Genomic DNA, 18679 nt, shown 5'->3' with positions numbered 1-18679 from the left:
ACCACGGACTCACCAACAGAAATACACTTCTCGGGGGTGTATGCTTGGGAAAACCGGGCACTGAAACGGTCTAATAGGGGGTCTCCAATTATACAAACGGTCAAAACTGGGGCCATCTCAAGGTGGGTACTGCTCATTATCAGTATAATGTAAGAAGCGAAGTATTGCCTAATTAATTTTTTTACGTTCTTCAGTTCTGAAGTTGCTTTGAGGGGTCTATATATTAGACACCCCCATCAAACACCCCATTTTAGAAACTAGACCCCTCAAAGTATTCACAACAGCATTTAGAAAGTTTATATAAGCCTTTAGGTGTTTCACAGAAATTTAGAGCAAAGTAGAGGTGAAATTGACATATTTCTTTTTTTTTTTTTGTCAGAAAATCCTTTTTATTAAATTTTTTTCCTGTGAAACAGAAGCTTTTACCAGAGAAACGCAACTCAATATTTATTGCCTAGGTTCTTTAGTTTTGAGAAATATCCTACATGTGGCCCTAGTGCGTTAATGGACTGAAACAGCGGCCTCAGAAGCAAAGGAGCACCTAGTGGATTTTGAGGCCCCCTTTTTATTAGGCACCATGTCCGGTTTGAAGAGGTCTTGTGGTGCCAAAACAGTGGAAACCCCCCAAAAGTGACCATATTTTGGAAACTAGACCCCTTGAGGAATTTCATTGTAGTTTTCATGGGGTGCATGCGACTTTTTGATCAGTTTTTATTCTATTTTTAGGTGGCGTGGTGACTAAAAAACAGCAATTCTACTATTGTTTTTTACAGTATTTTTTTTTTTTTTTTTTTACAGCGTTCACCGTGCGCTTTAAATGACATTCACTTTATTCTGCGGGGCGATACGATGACGGTGATACTATATGTTTATAGTTTTTTTTTATGTCTTATGGCGTTTGATTTTTTACAATAAGTATTTTATTGTGCATTTTCTTTTTGTGTTGCTATATTCTAAGAGCCAGAACTTTTTTATTTTTCCATCAAGAAAGCTTTGCGAGGACTTGTTTTTTGCGTAACGAACTGTAGTTTCGATCAGTACCATTTTTAGGTACATGCGACTTTTTGATCTTTTTATTTCATTTTTTGGAAGGTGAAGTGACGAAAAAAAAATTGTACTTCTGGTATGGTTTATTGTTTTCTTATATGGCGTTCACCGCGCGGGATAAATAATTTTGTAGTTCAGGCCGTTATGGACGCGGCGATACCAATTATGTATAGTTTTATTAATAATAAAGGACTGATAAGGGAAAAAGGGGGATTTTTACTTTTAAAACTTTTATTTTCTTATTTTGACACTTTTTTTTACTTGTTTACTTTGTCCCACTAGGGGACTTGAGGACAGGAGGCCCTGATCGCTATTCTAATACACTGCACTACATGCATAGTGCAGTGTATTAGTGCTGTCAGCTACTCACTGACAGCAAGCATAGTGGGTCCTGAATTTGTCAGGACCCACTAGGGTTCCGTCGAGGTTATGCGTCCGGTTGCCATAGCCACCATCGCCGGCCGCTGTCATGTAGCAGGCCGTCGATGGTGGTTTAAACCCTAAAAAGCTGCGATCGCTATTGAACGCGGCTTTTAAGTTAATCAGCGGGGACACAGCGATCGGTCCCTGCTGTAGGAGCTGCAGCAACTGCTGTACGAGACAGCAGCTGTGTCAGCTCCTGCATGTGTCGGGAAGACAGCCGAAATGCCGGTTACTCCCGTGACGTACTATTACGTAATGGAGCGCGAACGATACAGCTACCATGACCTAATAGTACGTCCAGGAGCGTGAAAGGGTTAAGCAGCAATTTTTCACATTTTCAAGAAAATTTCAAAAGGCTATTTTTTCAGCGACCAGTTCAGTTCTGAAGTGGCTTTGAGGGCCTTGTACATTAGAAAGACACCATAAATCACCCCATTTTAAAAACTCGAGCCCTCAAAGCATTCAAAACAGCATTCAGGACGTTTTTTTTTTAACCGCTTAGGCGTTTCATAGGAATTAAAGCAAAGTAGAAAGGAAATTTGACAATTTTCATTTTTTTTTTTTGCCAAAATTCATTGGTAACACATTTTTTTCTTTTAACACAAAGTTTTACCAGAGAAATGCAACTACATATTTATTGCCCAGATTTTGCAGTTTTTAGAAATATCCCACATGGGGCCCTAGTGCGCTACTGGACTGAAGTACAGGCCTCAGAAGCAAAGGAGCACCTAGTGCATATTGGGACTGCCTTTTTTTTTGTGGTATAGATAGCATTTTGAGCCCACAGTTTCTTTACTAAACTTATTGGAATTAGTCCGTAAAAATGAAATTCTTAGACATTTTAAATTTTTACAATAAATGAGAAAAAGCACCCCAACATTTGTAAAGCATCTTCTCCCGATTACGGCAATGCCCCATATGTGGTAATAAACTGTTGTTTGGACCCACGGCAGGGCTCACAATGGAAGGAGCACCCTTTCGATTCTGGAGATCAGATTTTGCTGGAATAGTTTTCAGTGCCATGTCGTGTTTGCAACGCCCTGGAGGGGCCAAAACAGCGCAAATCCCCCAAAAGTGACCCATTTTGGAAACTACACCCCTCAAGGAAAATTTATAGGGGTATAGTTAGCATTTTGACCCCACAAGTTTTTTTTGCAGAATTTATGGGAATTATGCCGTGAAATTGAAAATCTAAATTTTTCCTAATAAAATGCAGATTTAGCTCATATTTTTTCATTTTTACAATCGATAAAGGAGAAAAAGCACCCAGCATTTGTTAAGCAATTTTTCCTCTGAGCACTGCAATACCCCATATGTGGTAATAAACTGCTGTGTGGACACACGGCAGGGCGGAGAAAGGACAAAGCGCTATTTGACACTTGGAGCTCAAGTTTTGCTGGAATGTATTGCGGCTTCATGTCACATTTGCAAAGCCACTGAGGGGCCGAAATAGTGCAAGCCCTGCAAAAGTGACCCCATTTAGGAAACTACACCCCTCGTGGAATTTATCTAGTGGTATAGTGAACATTTTCACCCCACTTTTTTTTTGCTGAATTTATTGGAATTAGACCGTGAAAATGAAAATCTACATTCTTTCCACTAAAATGTTTTTGTTTTTTTTTTCCATTTTCACAAGGAATAAAGGAGAAAAAGCACCCCAATAATTGTAAAGCAATTTCTCCAGAGTATGGCAATACCCCATAAGTGGTCATAAACTGCTGCTTGGATACACAGCAGGGCTCAGAATGGCAGGAGTGTTACTTGCCATGTCGATTTTGGTTGGTTGATTGTTTTTTGGGCGCCATGTCGCATTTGCAGTGCCCCTGAGGTACCAGTACAGTAGGAACCCCTGAGAAGTGACTCCATTTTGGAAACCATACATGTCAGGGTAATCATCTAGGGGTACAGTAAGCATTTTGATCCCACAGGTGTTTCATAGATTGTATTAGAATGAGGTAGTGAAAATGAAAAAAAAACTAAATTGTCGTTTTGCACCCAATTTTTTTTTCCACAAGGGATTATAGGAGAAAAAACAACACACAACTTCCCAAATGGTTACCCAATTTCTCCAGAGTACGGCAATACCGCATGTGTGGTCCTAAACTGCTGTTTGGGCACATGCCAGAGCTCAAAATGGACGGAGCGCCGTTTGGCTTTTAGAGTACAGATTTTGCTGGCCCGGTGTACAGGCGCCATGTCGCATTTGCAGGGCTGCCTTAGGTACCAGAGTAGAGTGTAAAACCCTGAGAAGTGACCCCATTTTGTAAACTACACCCCTCAAGGCATTTATCATTTGCCTGGACATATGACAGGGCTTAGGAGTGAAAGGTGCATGTGAGGCCTATTTTGGTGATATTCGCAGCATTAGCCCACAATGGCAGGGCTCTGGGGTCCAATAGTAAAACAAACCCCAAGTAGTGACCCCCATTTTGGAAACTGCACCCCTCAAGGCATTTATTAAGGGGTGTCGTGAACATTTTGACCACGCAGGTTGTTTTTTTTTATTATTATTATTATTATTAGAAATGAATACTCCGTGGATGGTGAAAATTGTGCACTAAAATGGCATATACCTGTGGAAATTTGCAATGTATTGTGCCCAGTTCGTGTCACTGAAGACAAATAGCTCAAACTTTTAAGCGGGTTCTCCCAGGTATGGCGATGTCATTTATGTGGACGTAAACTGCAGTTTGGGCATGCTGCAGGGCTCAGAAGGGAGGGAGGGCCATTCGGCTTTTGGAGCGCAGATTTTGCTTAGTGGTAGTTTTGTTTCGGGTTTTGCTGGTATTTCCGTTTTATGATGTGGAGGCATATGTAAGCTGTGTGGGGTACATCAGGGTATAATAAGAGGGTATAATAATGGGGTCAATAAATAATAATTCATAGATACGTGGCCGGTGTTGCACTGATAAATGGTGCACAATCTTATCCGCTTTTGGAACACTGCACATTTTGCATCGCCATTTTCTGAGAGCCAGAACTTTTTTATTTTTTCTTCACTGGAGCTGTGTGAGGGCTTATTTGTTGCGGGACCATCTGTAGATTTCACTGGTACCATTTTGGGGTACATGCGATTTATTTTTTTTTGCTCACTTTTGATTTCATTTTTTAGAAATCAAGGTGATCAAAAACCAGCAATTCTGATAATGTTTTTTTATTTATTTTCTTTACGGCGTTCGCCATACGCTATGAATGACAATTTTACTTTATTCTGCGGGTCGATACGATTACGGCGATACCAGATGTATATAGTTTTTCTTATGTTTTGCAGCGTCCGCACAATAAAATCACTTTTGTTTCAAATAATAAATTTTTTGTGTCGCCATATTCTGAGAGCCATAACTTTTTTATATTTCCGTTAAAAATGTTGTGGGAAGGCTTGTTTTTTGCGGGACAGGCTGTAGTTTTTAATGGTATAATTTTGGGGTACATGCAACTATTAGACCCCTTTTTTTTATTCGTTTTGAGAGGGGTAGTGACTAAAAAAACAGCGATTCTGGAATTGTTTTTTAATTTACTTTTTTACGGTGTTCACCGTGCGGGTAAAATAGTGTGATATTTTTATAGTTCGGGTCGTTACGGACGCGGTGATACCACATTTTTTTTTTTTCCGTTTTTTCCTATAATAAGACTTCTTATGGGAAAAATGGCTGTTATAGTTTTCTTTTGTTTACTTTTTTGCAACATTTAGATTAACTTGTTTTAACTTTTTTTTTTTCCACTAGGGGACAGGCATGAAGCCCTTATCGCTATTCTAATACACTGCACTACCTACATTGTGCAGTGTATTAAAGCTGTCAGCTATTCACTCACAGCAAGCGTACGAGGAAGCCATTGTTAGGCTGCGGTTGCCATTAGCAACCATAGGGTGCGATCTAACCACCTAGACGCATTGATTGCTGCATCTAAGAGGTTTAAATTGGCCGGATCGGAGCCTTGCTCCGGGCCTGGCCGTTAGAGCAGGATGTCAACTGTGACAAACAGATGACACCCGCGCCCATGGCAACCATCATTGTTACGACAGGCTAGAAGCCACCTAGCTGCAGCTAAGGGGTTAATTGGCCGGATCGGAGCCTAGCTCCGGTCTTGGCCGTTACAGCAGGGTGGCGGACAGCCGATACCCAGCGGTGATGACGCTGTGATTGGTCCCCTATTGTCTTACTGTGCCGATTAACTGTCACAAACGGTTGATGGCACAGTTCTGTAAACCTGTCCTCTGACAGGGTGACTGTTTTTAGCCAGGATGCACCGGTGTGTCATAGTGCCTTAAAGTACTGCAATACAGGACTTACCGGCGCGTCCTGGTGCGGTAAGGGGTTCAAGGGAGTCTGTCCCAGAAATGTCCGTATCAAACTAGCAACAGGGTATTATAGATTAGGCTAACTTGATTCTAACGTGTATTACCTTTTTGTCAAGAGTGCCGCCTTTGCAGAGAAAATAGTTTTATTCCGTTTATGCTTATTGAGCAGTTTGGAGCAACGAGGGATTCGCAGTTGCTCCAAAATGCTGTTGTCGTTCCCCAGTTAAACCAGTCACCCTCTCTCCTTGTATTGATTGACAGGAGCCAGGCAGTGTAATAGGCAAGTTAACGCCTGGCCCTGTAGTGTTCTGAAGGCACGCACGCAGCCCTGTTTCATTGTCTGCGCAATAGTGTTGATCAGAATGGTGACGGAAAGATTGTACTGCGCGTGTGCTGATTATGATTATGGCGCTTGTGCAGTACAACCTTTACGTCACCATTCTGCGCAGATTATGAAGCAGGGCCGCGTGTGTGCGTTCAGGACTCTACGGGGTCAGGCGTGAACTCTCCTATTACACTGCCTGGCCCCTGTCAATCAATGTAAGACGAGAGGGTGGGGCGTTGGACTGGGGAACGAAGACAGAGCATTTTGGTGCAACAGTAAAGCCCTCGTTGCTCCAAAATGCTAATTTGCATAAACAGAATAAAACTATATTCTCCGCAAAGGAGGCACTCTTGACAAAAGGTAATACACGTTAGAATCAGGTTAGCCTAATCTATAATACCCTGTTGCTAGATTGATACGGACATTTCTGGTGACTGACTCCCTTTAACAAGATGTTACGCTGTTAAATAGTAGGTGGATATATTTTAAACCTGTTCTAAAAAGTTTGTCACTCCTATCATTTCAGTTTATTAATGTATGCATTATTTTCATGGTAAATACTATACCTGCAAATGTGAAACCTTTCAAAGCGAGTAAGGACAGAAAAAAAGCAATCTGCAGTCCGTCTCATCCATTTTAATAGTAGCAGAGAATTTGAGAATGTAGGTTTGCATTAGGGTCTTGTTCACACATGGCAAATTAACCTAATCATTATTGAAATGCTCTTTTTCGTTCTAATCATGCACCTGAGGCCTCATACACGTGACTGTATTATGGCATTGTACGAGTTTCAAGCTTTTATAGCACCTAAAAAAAAAAATCCATGGGCTCTAATGAAACTTCTTGTGCCTCCTATTTCATAGAGACAATGTATTTTTCGCTCAAATGTATTCAGAAATCGCAAAAAAAAAAAAAGTGCTGCCTTCCATTGGATGCTGCAATACGGATATGTCCTCCCTGGAATCGGTTATAATAGAAGCAGTCCATAGAGTTCCTACGACCCCGTTGTATGACCCATACAGGCTCCATACATAACGCCTTAGGAAAAAAAAACCTTCAAGCCTCCTATCATCTGTGCTCGATTTCAAAAAGCTCTGCTACACACATATCGTTACTTGAGTTTAAAGCAGGTCTTTTTTTTTTTTTAGATGGTCATGGCGAGTGTGTACTGCAGATAAGATGGGTAGCAAATATCTATAATAAGTAAATGACCGTTTGTTTCTGACACAGATCTGCGTCCATGTGCAAAATGGCAAGAAATGTCAGTATATTGGAAATTGCAGCTTTGCACACAACACTGAGGAAAAAGATATCTGGACGTTTATGAAGGAGAACAAAGGTCAGTGAAAGCAAACGTCTTCACAGGAATGGACTGTTACCATATAGAACAGAGCGTAAGCTCTTCAGTAGAAATGATAAATACAAGGACCATATTTACAAACTGCATCTTTATTCGAGTCAAAAAGAGTGAGAGAACCCCATTAACGTTGTTTTTTGTTTTTTTTTCCTTAGTCCTGGATCTACAACTGGTCTTTGATTTATGTAATAAGACGAACGCCCTGGCAGAGAAACCTGGAAAGACCGCAACAGCAGCTGGATTTCAAAAAGAAGCCGAGAAACAGATTGTCATGCCAACAGATTATGCAGATCTTATGGTAATTTTTCTTTCTGGCTGGTTCCTTAACCCCTTCCTGGAAAATGGCGTACATATACGTCAAGAGTTATTGCATTGGCACAGAAGCTGTGCATTTGCGATCACTGCGGGACTCCGACGGTGATTGACAGCTGGGCTCCCACGATAACAGCTGGGATCGGAGATAACTAAGATTCTAGCCCTTTAACTCCTTAGGTACCGCAGTCAATATTTACAACAGCATCTAAGGTGTTTGAAAGAGAGAGAGGGCTCCCTCTGTCATCCCATCGATGCAATGTGGAGACATGCAATCAATGGGTTGCCTCATCTTATCAATAGGATGCGTGCCTGTCATGGCTATATGCCTATTAGGCCATGCCTTAATAGTTTGACTGGCAATAATGCTTTAGTGCATCAAAGTATTATAGAAGCGATCAAAGGATTTGCATTGTGATGTCACCTAGTAGGACTAGAAAATTACATTTATTTAAAAAAAAACACGTTTTCACTGTATACATATTTCTGTTGCATCATGCTGATGGGAGGGTCATAATTTGGGGAAAGCAGCATGAATCGATGAACCCTTTCTGTTAGGTGTCAACAGTTCAGACTGAAGAAGATGGCGTTATTGAGTGGGGGATGGTTTTTTTTTGGCACACTTTGGGTGATCTCTGTGATGGATGTTTGCATAGTAGGGCTTACAATGGTGGAATTGCTGTCGTCCCCGTCCCCCCCGCATCCCCCTCCAAAAAAAAAAGTTAAGTCATAAAAATCTCATACTGCAAAAAAAAAAAAAAAAGCCTTTATACAGCTACATTGACTGAAAAATAAATAAGTTCTGGCTCTTGAAATGCTGAGATGCGAAAACTAAAAAAAAATTGTGTGGTTCTTTATGCCCAAAAAAAAAATCTGTCTGTAAAGGCGATGTGTCATTTATTTCATTTTAGTATATAAATGATAAATGTATTTGGTCGTTTCTTGTTTTTATTTTTTTTAACTCTTTGTATAACCGTCCCCGGGGGCAGCAATGTTGGAGACACACAATTTCTTCCTGTGTACTCAGTACAGCAAGATGCGTGCCCTTTATAGCCGCTGAAATTAATGGAAGTCCGTTAATAGAGAAACTCCAATTTTTACAACCTCCAGGAAGTGATGTAGTACAGCCCCTCCCCCAGAGACCAGGGGAGCTGCATACAGAGCCTTCTCGGTGTATAGTGCTACTATGCTGTCTTATCTAGACCTCCAGCAGTACGATAGCTGTCATTATTGCCCTCCCTCTAATGATAATGGGATGATTCTCCTCATTCTGTGCCTGTATATACAGCAAAGCTGACAAGTGAGCTCCAGAGAAAAGGAAATATCCGCTTATTATGACCGTTCTAGTGGCCAGTGGGAATACTGCAATGCTTCAAGATTTATTTTGTGAATAGTTAGAAAAAAATAAAATAAAAAAACACCAACAACATTTTAAAAAATTAGTATAATAAAAAACCTGACTTAAATAATGTCCCTTTCTGACTATACATTCCCTTTAAGGCCTCATGCACACTTCAGTTATTTTCTTCAGTGTCCTATTTGTTGTTTTAACGGATAGCACACTGGCACTTTCATTTCTACGGTGCCATGCACACTTCTGTTTTTTAACGGAACTGTGTGGCCCTTCCTACAAGAATAGGACAGGTCCTACTCCTGACCGCTTTTGACTAAACCGTCTTGGCCGATTCATTCATTTGGTCCGTTGAAACAACGGACTGCACACGGAAGTCATTTGTGTGCAGTCCCTGTTTCACAGAGCCGTCATTTGCGGCCATACGACGGGCAACGGATGTGTGCATGAGGCCTAAGTGGCTAAAGGGAATATTCTAAGAAATGTAATATGACTTGATGTACGTGGAGTGTTAGGAGAGTAGTTTTTATACTCTTATCTTTTGTGTCTTCTCTTGCTAAGCCCCTCAACACACGCAAAGTGTGTGGTTTCCTTTGAACATTGTTACTATATATATATGTGTGTGTGTGTGTGTGTGTGTGTATATATATATATATATATATATACACACAGAGGCGTAGCTGGGTTCTCCAGCACCCGGGGCAAAGATTCAGTTTGGCGCCCCCTCCCCCGAAACCACTTTCCCGACTTCTCCTTCTCCCTCGCCATATTTGCTTTCTCTACCAATCAGTGAGATGTAATTTGTTTTTCCACTTTTTTCTGAGCATAAAACCACTTGTACATTTTACTAGCAATATAGTTATATAAAGTAGTTAACATAACAATTAAACGAAAATCAATAAAGAGGTCAGTGCCGGACTAAACAGATTGTATATCTAAGGCTAATGAGACTATATGGTGACATAATGAACAGCCCCATGTAGATAGTGCCACACCTCCCCTTGTAGATGGGGCCACACACCCCCCTGTAGATGGTGCCACACACCCCCCTGTAGATGGTGCCACACACCCCCCTGTAGATGGTGCCACACACCCCCCTGTAGATGGTGCCACACACCCCCCTGTAGATGGTGCCACACACCCCCCTGTAGATGGTGCCACACACCCCCCTGTAGATGGTGCCACACACCCCCCTGTAGATGGTGCCACACACCCCCCTGTAGATGGTGCCACACACCCCCCTGTAGATGGTGCCACACACCCCCCTGTAGATGGTGCCACACACCCCCCTGTAGATGGTGCCACACACCCCCCTGTAGATGGTGCCACACACCCCCCTGTAGATGGTGCCACACACCCCCCTGTAGATGGTGCCACACACCCCCCTGTAGATGGTGCCACACACCCCCCTGTAGATGGTGCCACACACCCCCCTGTAGATGGTGCCACACACCCCCCTGTAGATGGTGCCACACACCCCCCTGTAGATGGTGCCACACACCCCCCTGTAGATGGTGCCACACACCCCCCTGTAGATGGTGCCACACACCCCCCTGTAGATGGTGCCACACACCCCCCTGTAGATGGTGCCACACACCCCCCTGTAGATGGTGCCACACACCCCCCTGTAGATGGTGCCACACACCCCCCTGTAGATGGTGCCACACACCCCCCTGTAGATGGTGCCACACACCCCCCTGTAGATGGTGCCACACAGCCGCCCTGTAAATGGTGCCACACAGCCGCCCTGTAGATGGTGCCACACAGCCGCCCTGTAGATGGTGCCACACAGCCGCCCTGTAGATGGTGCCACACAGCCGCCCTGTAGATGGTGCCACACACCCTCCTGTAGATGGTGCCACACACCCTCCTGTAGATGGTGCCACACACCCCCCTGTAGATGGTGCCACACCCCCCCCTGTAGATGGTGCCACACCCCCCCTGTAGATGGTGCCACACCCCCCCTGTAGATGGTGCCACATAGCCGCCCTGTAGATGGTGCCACATAGCCGCCCTGTAGATGGTGCCACATAGCCGCCCTGTAGATAGTGCCACACACCCTCCCCGTACATAGCTCCATTGGGGCTTCCTAGAGCTGCCCCTGACGTCACTGTCCATATATGGATAGTGAACTCAGGGGCTTCTCCAGAAGTGGAATCCCCGGGAAAAGCGTCGGCAACGCTTTGGCCGGGGATTCATCTATACCTCCCAACTTTCAAGTATCACAAAGAGGGAGAACCGATGAGGCGCGCATAGCAACACAGTATAATGCCGTCTAGCTGCCTCCACATAGTATAATGCCCCCATAAAGTATAAAGCCCCATAGCTGTCACCATACAGCATAATTCCCCCATAGATGCACCTATACAGTATAATGCCCACACAAATTCTCCCATGCAGTATAATTCCCACACATATGCCCCTATACAGTACAATGCCCACACAGATGCCCCCATGAAGTATAATGCCAAATCAAATTCCCCCATACAGCATAATGCCCCTATAGCTGCTCCCATACAGCATAATACCCCATACAGCTTAATGCGGCCAAGGCTGCCCCCATACAGTATAATGCCCTATAGCTGCCTCCATACAGTAGAATGCCCCTACAGCTGCCCCATACAGTATAATGCCCCTATAGCTGCCCCATACAGTATAATGCTGCCTTAGATGCCACCATGCCGTACAATGCCCCCTTAGATGCCTCTAGTGTCAGTCCCCATGTAGATAGTACCCATGTAGCTAGCACCAGTGTCCTCTGTAGATAGTGCCCCTATATAGTGCCACTGTGCCCATGTAGATAGCACTTCCCCCTGCTGGTAAACTCTTAACTAACTGCTTCAGCATTAAAGGGAATGTGTCGCTAGAAAAAAATATTGTTATTTTTTTTTAGTTAAACATTTAGTAAATACATGATTAGACATTGTTCTATTTTTTTTTTTATTTTTTCACAAGTCAGGAAATATTATAAATTAGATTCTAATTTATAACATTTCCATGTGCTGGCCACTAGAGGGAGCAATTCCCAAAATTGCAACATTGGCATGTGGTAAAGCAACCACATTGCTTTATGCTGCAAAATTTGAGAAGACCCACTCGCTCTAGTGTGCTCAATTAATCCCCCTCTTTTATCCTGGCTAGTGCCATGAGAAAGGAGGGGGTTGAATGTTCAAACCTCCTACACTGTGTGCCGCCATTTTTTGAGCGAATGCACAGTGTAGTAGGCTTACATACAGTGGTAATCACACACTAAAACACGAACATACACAGACATAACTTACCTGCTCCTGCCGCCGCCGGTTCGTCCGCTCCCTCCGCTCCTAGTGCTTGCTTCTGAACACGTGTCCGGAAGCCGCGACCGGAATTAGTCATCTTACTGTCCGGTCGCGGCTTCCGGTCCACATGAAAATGGCGCCAGATGTCGGTCGGCCGAAGACCTTCCTTTTGGACTGTGTGGGAGCGGCGCATGCGCCATTCCCACACAGACGGCGTACACCATAGTGAATGGAACGGCTCCCGTTCGCATTCTCTATGGGGATGTATGTGCTGTATTCCATCTTTGTATGTGTCGTTAATCAACACATACAGAGATGAAAAAAAAATGGCAGCCCCCATAGTGAAGTAAAAGTTAGAAACAAAAAAAAAAGTGAAACACAAACACAAATAAATAAAATTCATAGGTCAGCAGTGATGGTTGCCTGGAGTTCAGTAGTCAGGAGGAGGAGGAGGAGGGGAAGAGAGCCTGCAGATACAGTGCTGCCCCTAGAGGAGGTCAGGCAGAGTGCACACCAGGCTCTGTTATCGCTGCTTAGCTCCGATATGACTGGAGGGGAGCCTGATGTGAACTTCCCTGACCTGCTTTCTGCCTGTCCTGTCTCTGCAGACTTCCTCCCCCTCCCCCCTGCTTGTCCCCGACTGCTGACAGCTAATGATAGAACAGCTGGAGCAGAGAAGGGACATGCAGGGCGGCGAAACAAGTCCTGCGTGATGCAGCAAGTGAGGTTTTAACCAGCACACTCGTCCAATGCTTACAGCGTGTGGGTGGCCTCTCTTTTGCCGCCCCCACACAATGCTGAAGGCTGTCGCCAGAGACCAGCAGCTCATCCTGCCTCATGGTAGGTGCGGCCCTGTTGCTCCCGGCCTGGCGCCCCCCCCTAGCTTCTCTCTTAGTTGCGCCCGGGGCACATGCCCCGCCTGACCCCCCTAACTACGCCCCTATATATATAGAGAGAGAGAGAGAGATGAGGCCCAATGCACACGACCGTTGAATTCGTTCGTAATTACGGACCCATTCATTTCTATTGCTCTCGGACACCTTCTCGTATATTTACAGGAAGGTGTCCGTAAAAAGCAAAAAATAGCACATGTCCTATCTTTTGCGGATAGCCTTGCCCGTTTTCACGGACTGTGATCACAGACACAGCCGTTTGCATGGGGCCTAAATCTGTATAAAAAGTTGAGTAATGCTGCTTATACTCTGCATTTCTTTTTACTGATTCTGTGTGGTAGCGTAGAGCTCTGTTCAGTGTTGTGCTATTGGAAACAGTCAACAAGCTTGTGTTCAGACAGATCTCTAGCAGTATAGCTGAGCTACTATAAGGCCCCATACACCCGACCGTAACATTGAGCCGTAATTGGGGATTAAAATAATAATCCATCCATTTATATGGCCCATGGACTTTACGGAAGGTGTCTGGGCCGTAGAAATGATCCGCAAAAAATAGGACATGTCCTATTTTTTTAATTTACGGACCGTGCGCCTATGCAGGTGATAGTCCTTGCCCTTAATCACGGGCCGTGCACACGGCTACGACTGTGTGCATGAGGCCTAATGCAGTGGGCAGTTTGTTTTTCCTATATCATTATGTTCAGTGTCTGGTGTAAAGGAAACCCTTCCCTGTATTTGAAATAGTCTGAGTAAACTCTAAGTATACTGGAGCCTACAGAATTGAGTATGGAGCTCTGGATTATAATACTGGTTGTAAATCTAAACACATTGCATTACAAAGTTACTCAACGGTTTATGTACATTTTGTCTATACTAAATATTCTATACTAAACTAAACTGTGAAATACTATCTGATGGACCAAAACAGTCCTTTTTAACTTAGCAGATCAATAAATGCTCCAAAAACCAAAAGCTTTTACTAAAGTGCTGTGGGTACAACCACGTGGTCCCACTTGGCCGTCGAGCTGCTCTAATTCCATAGAGGGCAAGCTTTATTGCAGCGCCCGCATGGGAGTTACGGACGCTGCTTATCGCTTAGATATTTATTTCAGTTACTTATATAGCGCCAACATATTCCGCAGCGCTGTACAGTGGTCCTCTTTTACTGTCCCCATTGGGGCTCACAATCTCAATTCCCTATTGGTAAGTTTTTGGGGTGAGGGAGGAAACCGGAGTACCTGGAGGAAACCCACGCAAACACGGGGAGAACATACAAACTCCATGCAGATGTTGTCCTTGGTTGGATTTGAACCCAGGACCCAAGCGCTGCAAGGCAATAGTGCTAACCACTGATAGGTATTTCTTAGGGATTTTGAGAAGCCATAAATTATAGAGGTATCTCATGGGGAGATAATCTGATGCCAGTACACATAGTTTATTTATTTGCGCTTGTTTTAAGGGGTCATTTGATCAGCAGAAAATACTTCTGCTGGTTACTATGATAAATGCTTGAATATAGTCTCTTTTAATCATTTGTACTTATGCATCACATTATATTTATAGCTCTGCTGGGGTGGAAGCTCTTAATGTGCATGCTTTTTTTTCTCTATTAAAAGGCTGGTTTCCACTGCTATCTTTGTGGCAAGAACAGCAACAGCGAGAGGCAATGGCAAAAACATATCCAGTCTGAGAAGCATAAGGATCGTGTGTTTACCTTGGAAAGCGAAGATAGTTTTTGGAAATACCGCTTTCCAGCTGGGGAGTTCAAGCTCTGTGAGAGGTGAGTGTGTACTTTTTGTCCTTAAAGAGGCTCTGTCACCAGATTATAAGTGCCCTATCTCTTACATAATCTGATCGGCGCTGTAATGTAGATAACCGTGGTTTTTATTTTGAAAAACGATCATTTTTGAGCCAGTTATGAGCAATTTTAGATTTATGCTAATTAGTTTCTTAATGACCAACTGGGCGTGTTTTTACTTTTTACCAATTGCTCATAACTTGCTCAAAAATGATCGTTTTTCAAAATAAAAACCACTACTGTTATCTACATTACAGCGCCGATCAGATTATGGAGGAGATAGGGCACTTAAAGAGGCTCTGTCACCAGATTATAAGTCAAGAGTTGTTAAGTACCAGGCTACGTTCACACGACAGTGAAAAACGTCTGTGTGACGGCCGTTTTTTTAATGGCCGTCACACGACCGTTTTCAGAACAATGAAGTTCTATGGGTGTATTCACATGGCCATTTCTTTTAATGGCCCGTGGATATTGGCCGTGAACAAATAGGACATGTCTTATTTTTGGCCATTTTCACGGCAAGACAGCTCCCATAGAAGTCAATGCATCAGTTTTTACCGGCCGTTTTGCAGGAAACAATCCTTGTAACGGCCGGTAAAAACTGATCCTGGCCGAGGACTTTCCGCACACAGTGCTACTTTGAACGCTGAGCCCGGGGAAGCCCTTGACATTACTGTCCATATAAGGACAGTGAAGTCAGGGCTTTCAACAATGGAATGCCCGGCCAGAGTATTGCAAGATCTCCGGCCGGGGACTCTAGTCTTGTAGATAGCACACCCCCCTATCCCCGTAGATCACTGTAGCTCCCTGTAGGAGCAGAATCCCCGGCAGCCAGACCCCCCATCTGGCAGGGGATGCCATTCCTGGAGAAGCCCCCGGCTCCACTATCCATATATGGACAGTGACGTCAAGGTGTTACTCCTGGAGAGGAATCCCCGGCCCGCTCTGGCAGGGGATTCCGCTCCTGCAGAAGCCCCCGCCGTCACTATCCATATATGGACAGTAACGTCAGGGTGTTACTGCTGGAGCGGAGTCCCCGGCCCGCTCTGGCAGGGGATTCCGCTCCTGGAGAAGCCCCCAGCGTCACTATTCGTATATGGACAGTGACGTCAAGGTGTTACTCCTGGAGCGGAAACCCCGGCCCGCTCTGGCAGGGGATTCCGCTCTCCTGACGTCACTATCCATATATGGACAGAGATGTCAGGGCTCCGTCTATGAGCAGGATCCCCTGCCCGCTTCTGCAGGGGATTCCGTTCTCCTGACGTCACTGTCCATATATAGACAGAGATATCAGCGGCTCAGTCTATGAGGAATCCCCATCCAGTGGAGCGATCTACAGGGGAGGGGGGTGCTATATGTGGGTGTGGTGCTATCTACAGAGGACACTGTGGTGCTATCTACAGGGGACACTGTGGTGCTATCTACAGGGGACACTGTGGTGCTATCTACAGGGGACACTGTGGTGCTATCTACAGGGGACACTGTGGTGCTATCTACAGGGACACTGTGGTGCTATCTACAGGGGACACTGTGGTGCTATCTACAGGGGACACTGTGGTGCTATCTACAGGGGACACTGTGGTGCTATCTACAGGGGACACTGTGGTGCTATCTACAGGGGACACTGTGGTGCTATCTACAGGGGACACTGTGGTGCTATCTACAGGGGACACTGTGGTGCTATCTACAGGGGACACTGTGGTGCTATCTACAGGGGACACTGTGGTGCTATCTACAGGGGACACTGTGGTGCTATCTACAGGGACACTGTGGTGCTATCTACAGGGGACACTGTGGTGCTATCTACAGGGGACACTGTGGTGCTATCTACAGGGGACACTGGTGCTATCTACAGGGGACACTGGTGCTATCTACAGGGGACACTGGTGCTATCTACAGGGGACACTGGTGCTATCTACAGGGGACACTGGTGCTATCTACAGGGGACACTGGTGCTATCTACAGGAGACACTGGTGCTATCTACAGGGGACACTGGTGCTATCTACAGGGGACACTGGTGCTATCTACAGTGGACACTGTGGTGCTATCTACAGTGGACACTGTGGTGCTATCTACAGGGGACACTGTGGTGCTATCTACAGGGGACACTGTGGTGCTATCTACAGGGGACACTGTGGTGCTATCTACAGGGGACACTGTGGTGCTATCTACAGGGGACACTGTGGTGCTATCTACAGGGGACACTGTGGTGCTATCTACAGGGGACACTGTGGTGCTATCCACAGGGGACACTGTGGTGCTATCCACAGGGGACACTGTGGTGCTATCCACAGGGGACACGGTGGTGCTATCTGATTTCTAAATTTCCCTGTTCCAGTCCCCCCCTCCGTGTACGTCCTGCTGCCGCTGATCAGTGACCGCCATCACTGATCAGCAATTTTTGTCTCAGGAGTTTTTTTGTCAGTTTTGCACCATCTCCTTGAGTGCTGATCAGTAATCCGCATCCGTGGTTTTTTTTTTCTGCCAACACCATCTCTGTGTGTTTGCCTTGCAGCCTCTGAGCATTGATCAGTGACTGCCATCACTGATCGGCATTTGTGCTCATATTTTGGCGCAGGTTTTTAATTTTGGGCCTGTTTTTACTGCACCATTTTCTTGTGTGCTGAGTCCATAATCCGCCTCAGTGGTAATTTATTGACGCAGGTTTTTTTTGGCCTTTTTTTAAATTTTTCTGCCAGCAGTTTGTGCGCCCTGCAGCCCTTGAGCACTGATCAGTGACCACCATCACTGATCGGCATCTATGTTGATTTTGTGGCACAGGTTTATTTTATGGCCTATTTTTACTGCACCATCTTTTTGTGTGTGCCCTGCGGCCACTGAGTGCTGAGTCTATAATCGGCCTCAGTGGTAATTTGTTGACGCTGGTTTTCTTGGGCCTTTTTTTATATATAAAACTGTTTAAAAAAAAAAAGTATAGTTAGCCGTAGCTAGTACCTGCATAGGTAGGACGTTAGGGTAGCGGTAGTTTTAGGTGTAGCTAATACTTGCATAGGTAGGACGTTAGGGTAGCGGTATTTTAGGATTAGCTAGTACCTGCATAAGTAAGGCGTTAGGGTAACGGTAGTTTAGGTGTAGCTAGTACCTGCATAGGTAGGGCGTTAAGGTAGCGGACGTATAAAGCAGAGCAAGCGTAATCTCGCGAGATCTCGCTTTAAATGACAGGTTACAGTGAGATTATGCTTTGCTCTGCTGAAAGTCCCACACAAATGTTACCGAAGTGTCGGGATTGTGAATAGACATCCCGTCCTGGCTGAAAGGAATGTCTATTCACTGTCAAGACACTTTAGTAATGTTAATGTGTCCGTATAAGACAGCACATAGTGAACAACGCAGTGTCACTGTGCGCTGAGTAAATGAATGGAGAGAAGTGTATGACGCTGATTAAGAAAGTGATTAGCATAAAGCTAAAATTGCTAAGAACGTGGTAAAAATAGATAGTTTTTCTAAATAAAAAGCCCTGCTGTCACCTACATTACAGCGCCCATCATGTAGGAGATAGGGCACTTATAATGTGGTGACAAAGCCTCTTTAACAAAAAAAGGCTGTAAATACGGAGCTGTTTTCAAGGGAAAACCC

The 18679-nt window shown here is 44.6% G+C and overlaps 1 protein-coding gene across 4 annotated transcripts in view; it reads left to right on the top strand.

Moving 5' to 3' along the window:
* The window catches only part of ZC3H7B (zinc finger CCCH-type containing 7B), a 231682-nt gene that overhangs the window by 206985 nt on the left and 6018 nt on the right, over window positions 1-18679 (top strand). For all 4 annotated transcript variants that reach the window (XM_075833706.1, XM_075833704.1, XM_075833707.1 and 1 more), the window contains exons 20-22: window positions 7326-7434; window positions 7608-7750; window positions 14900-15063. In XM_075833706.1, coding sequence (XP_075689821.1) covers window positions 7326-7434; window positions 7608-7750; window positions 14900-15063 — 416 coding nt within the window. The remainder of the gene's footprint in view (window positions 1-7325; window positions 7435-7607; window positions 7751-14899; window positions 15064-18679) is intronic.

The sequence above is a fragment of the Rhinoderma darwinii genome, chromosome 7 (assembly GCF_050947455.1).
Source record: "Rhinoderma darwinii isolate aRhiDar2 chromosome 7, aRhiDar2.hap1, whole genome shotgun sequence".
Lineage (NCBI taxonomy): Eukaryota > Metazoa > Chordata > Amphibia > Anura > Rhinodermatidae > Rhinoderma > Rhinoderma darwinii.
The sequence above is the reverse complement of the archived record's forward strand: the minus strand, read 5'-3'. Positions and strand labels throughout refer to the sequence as shown.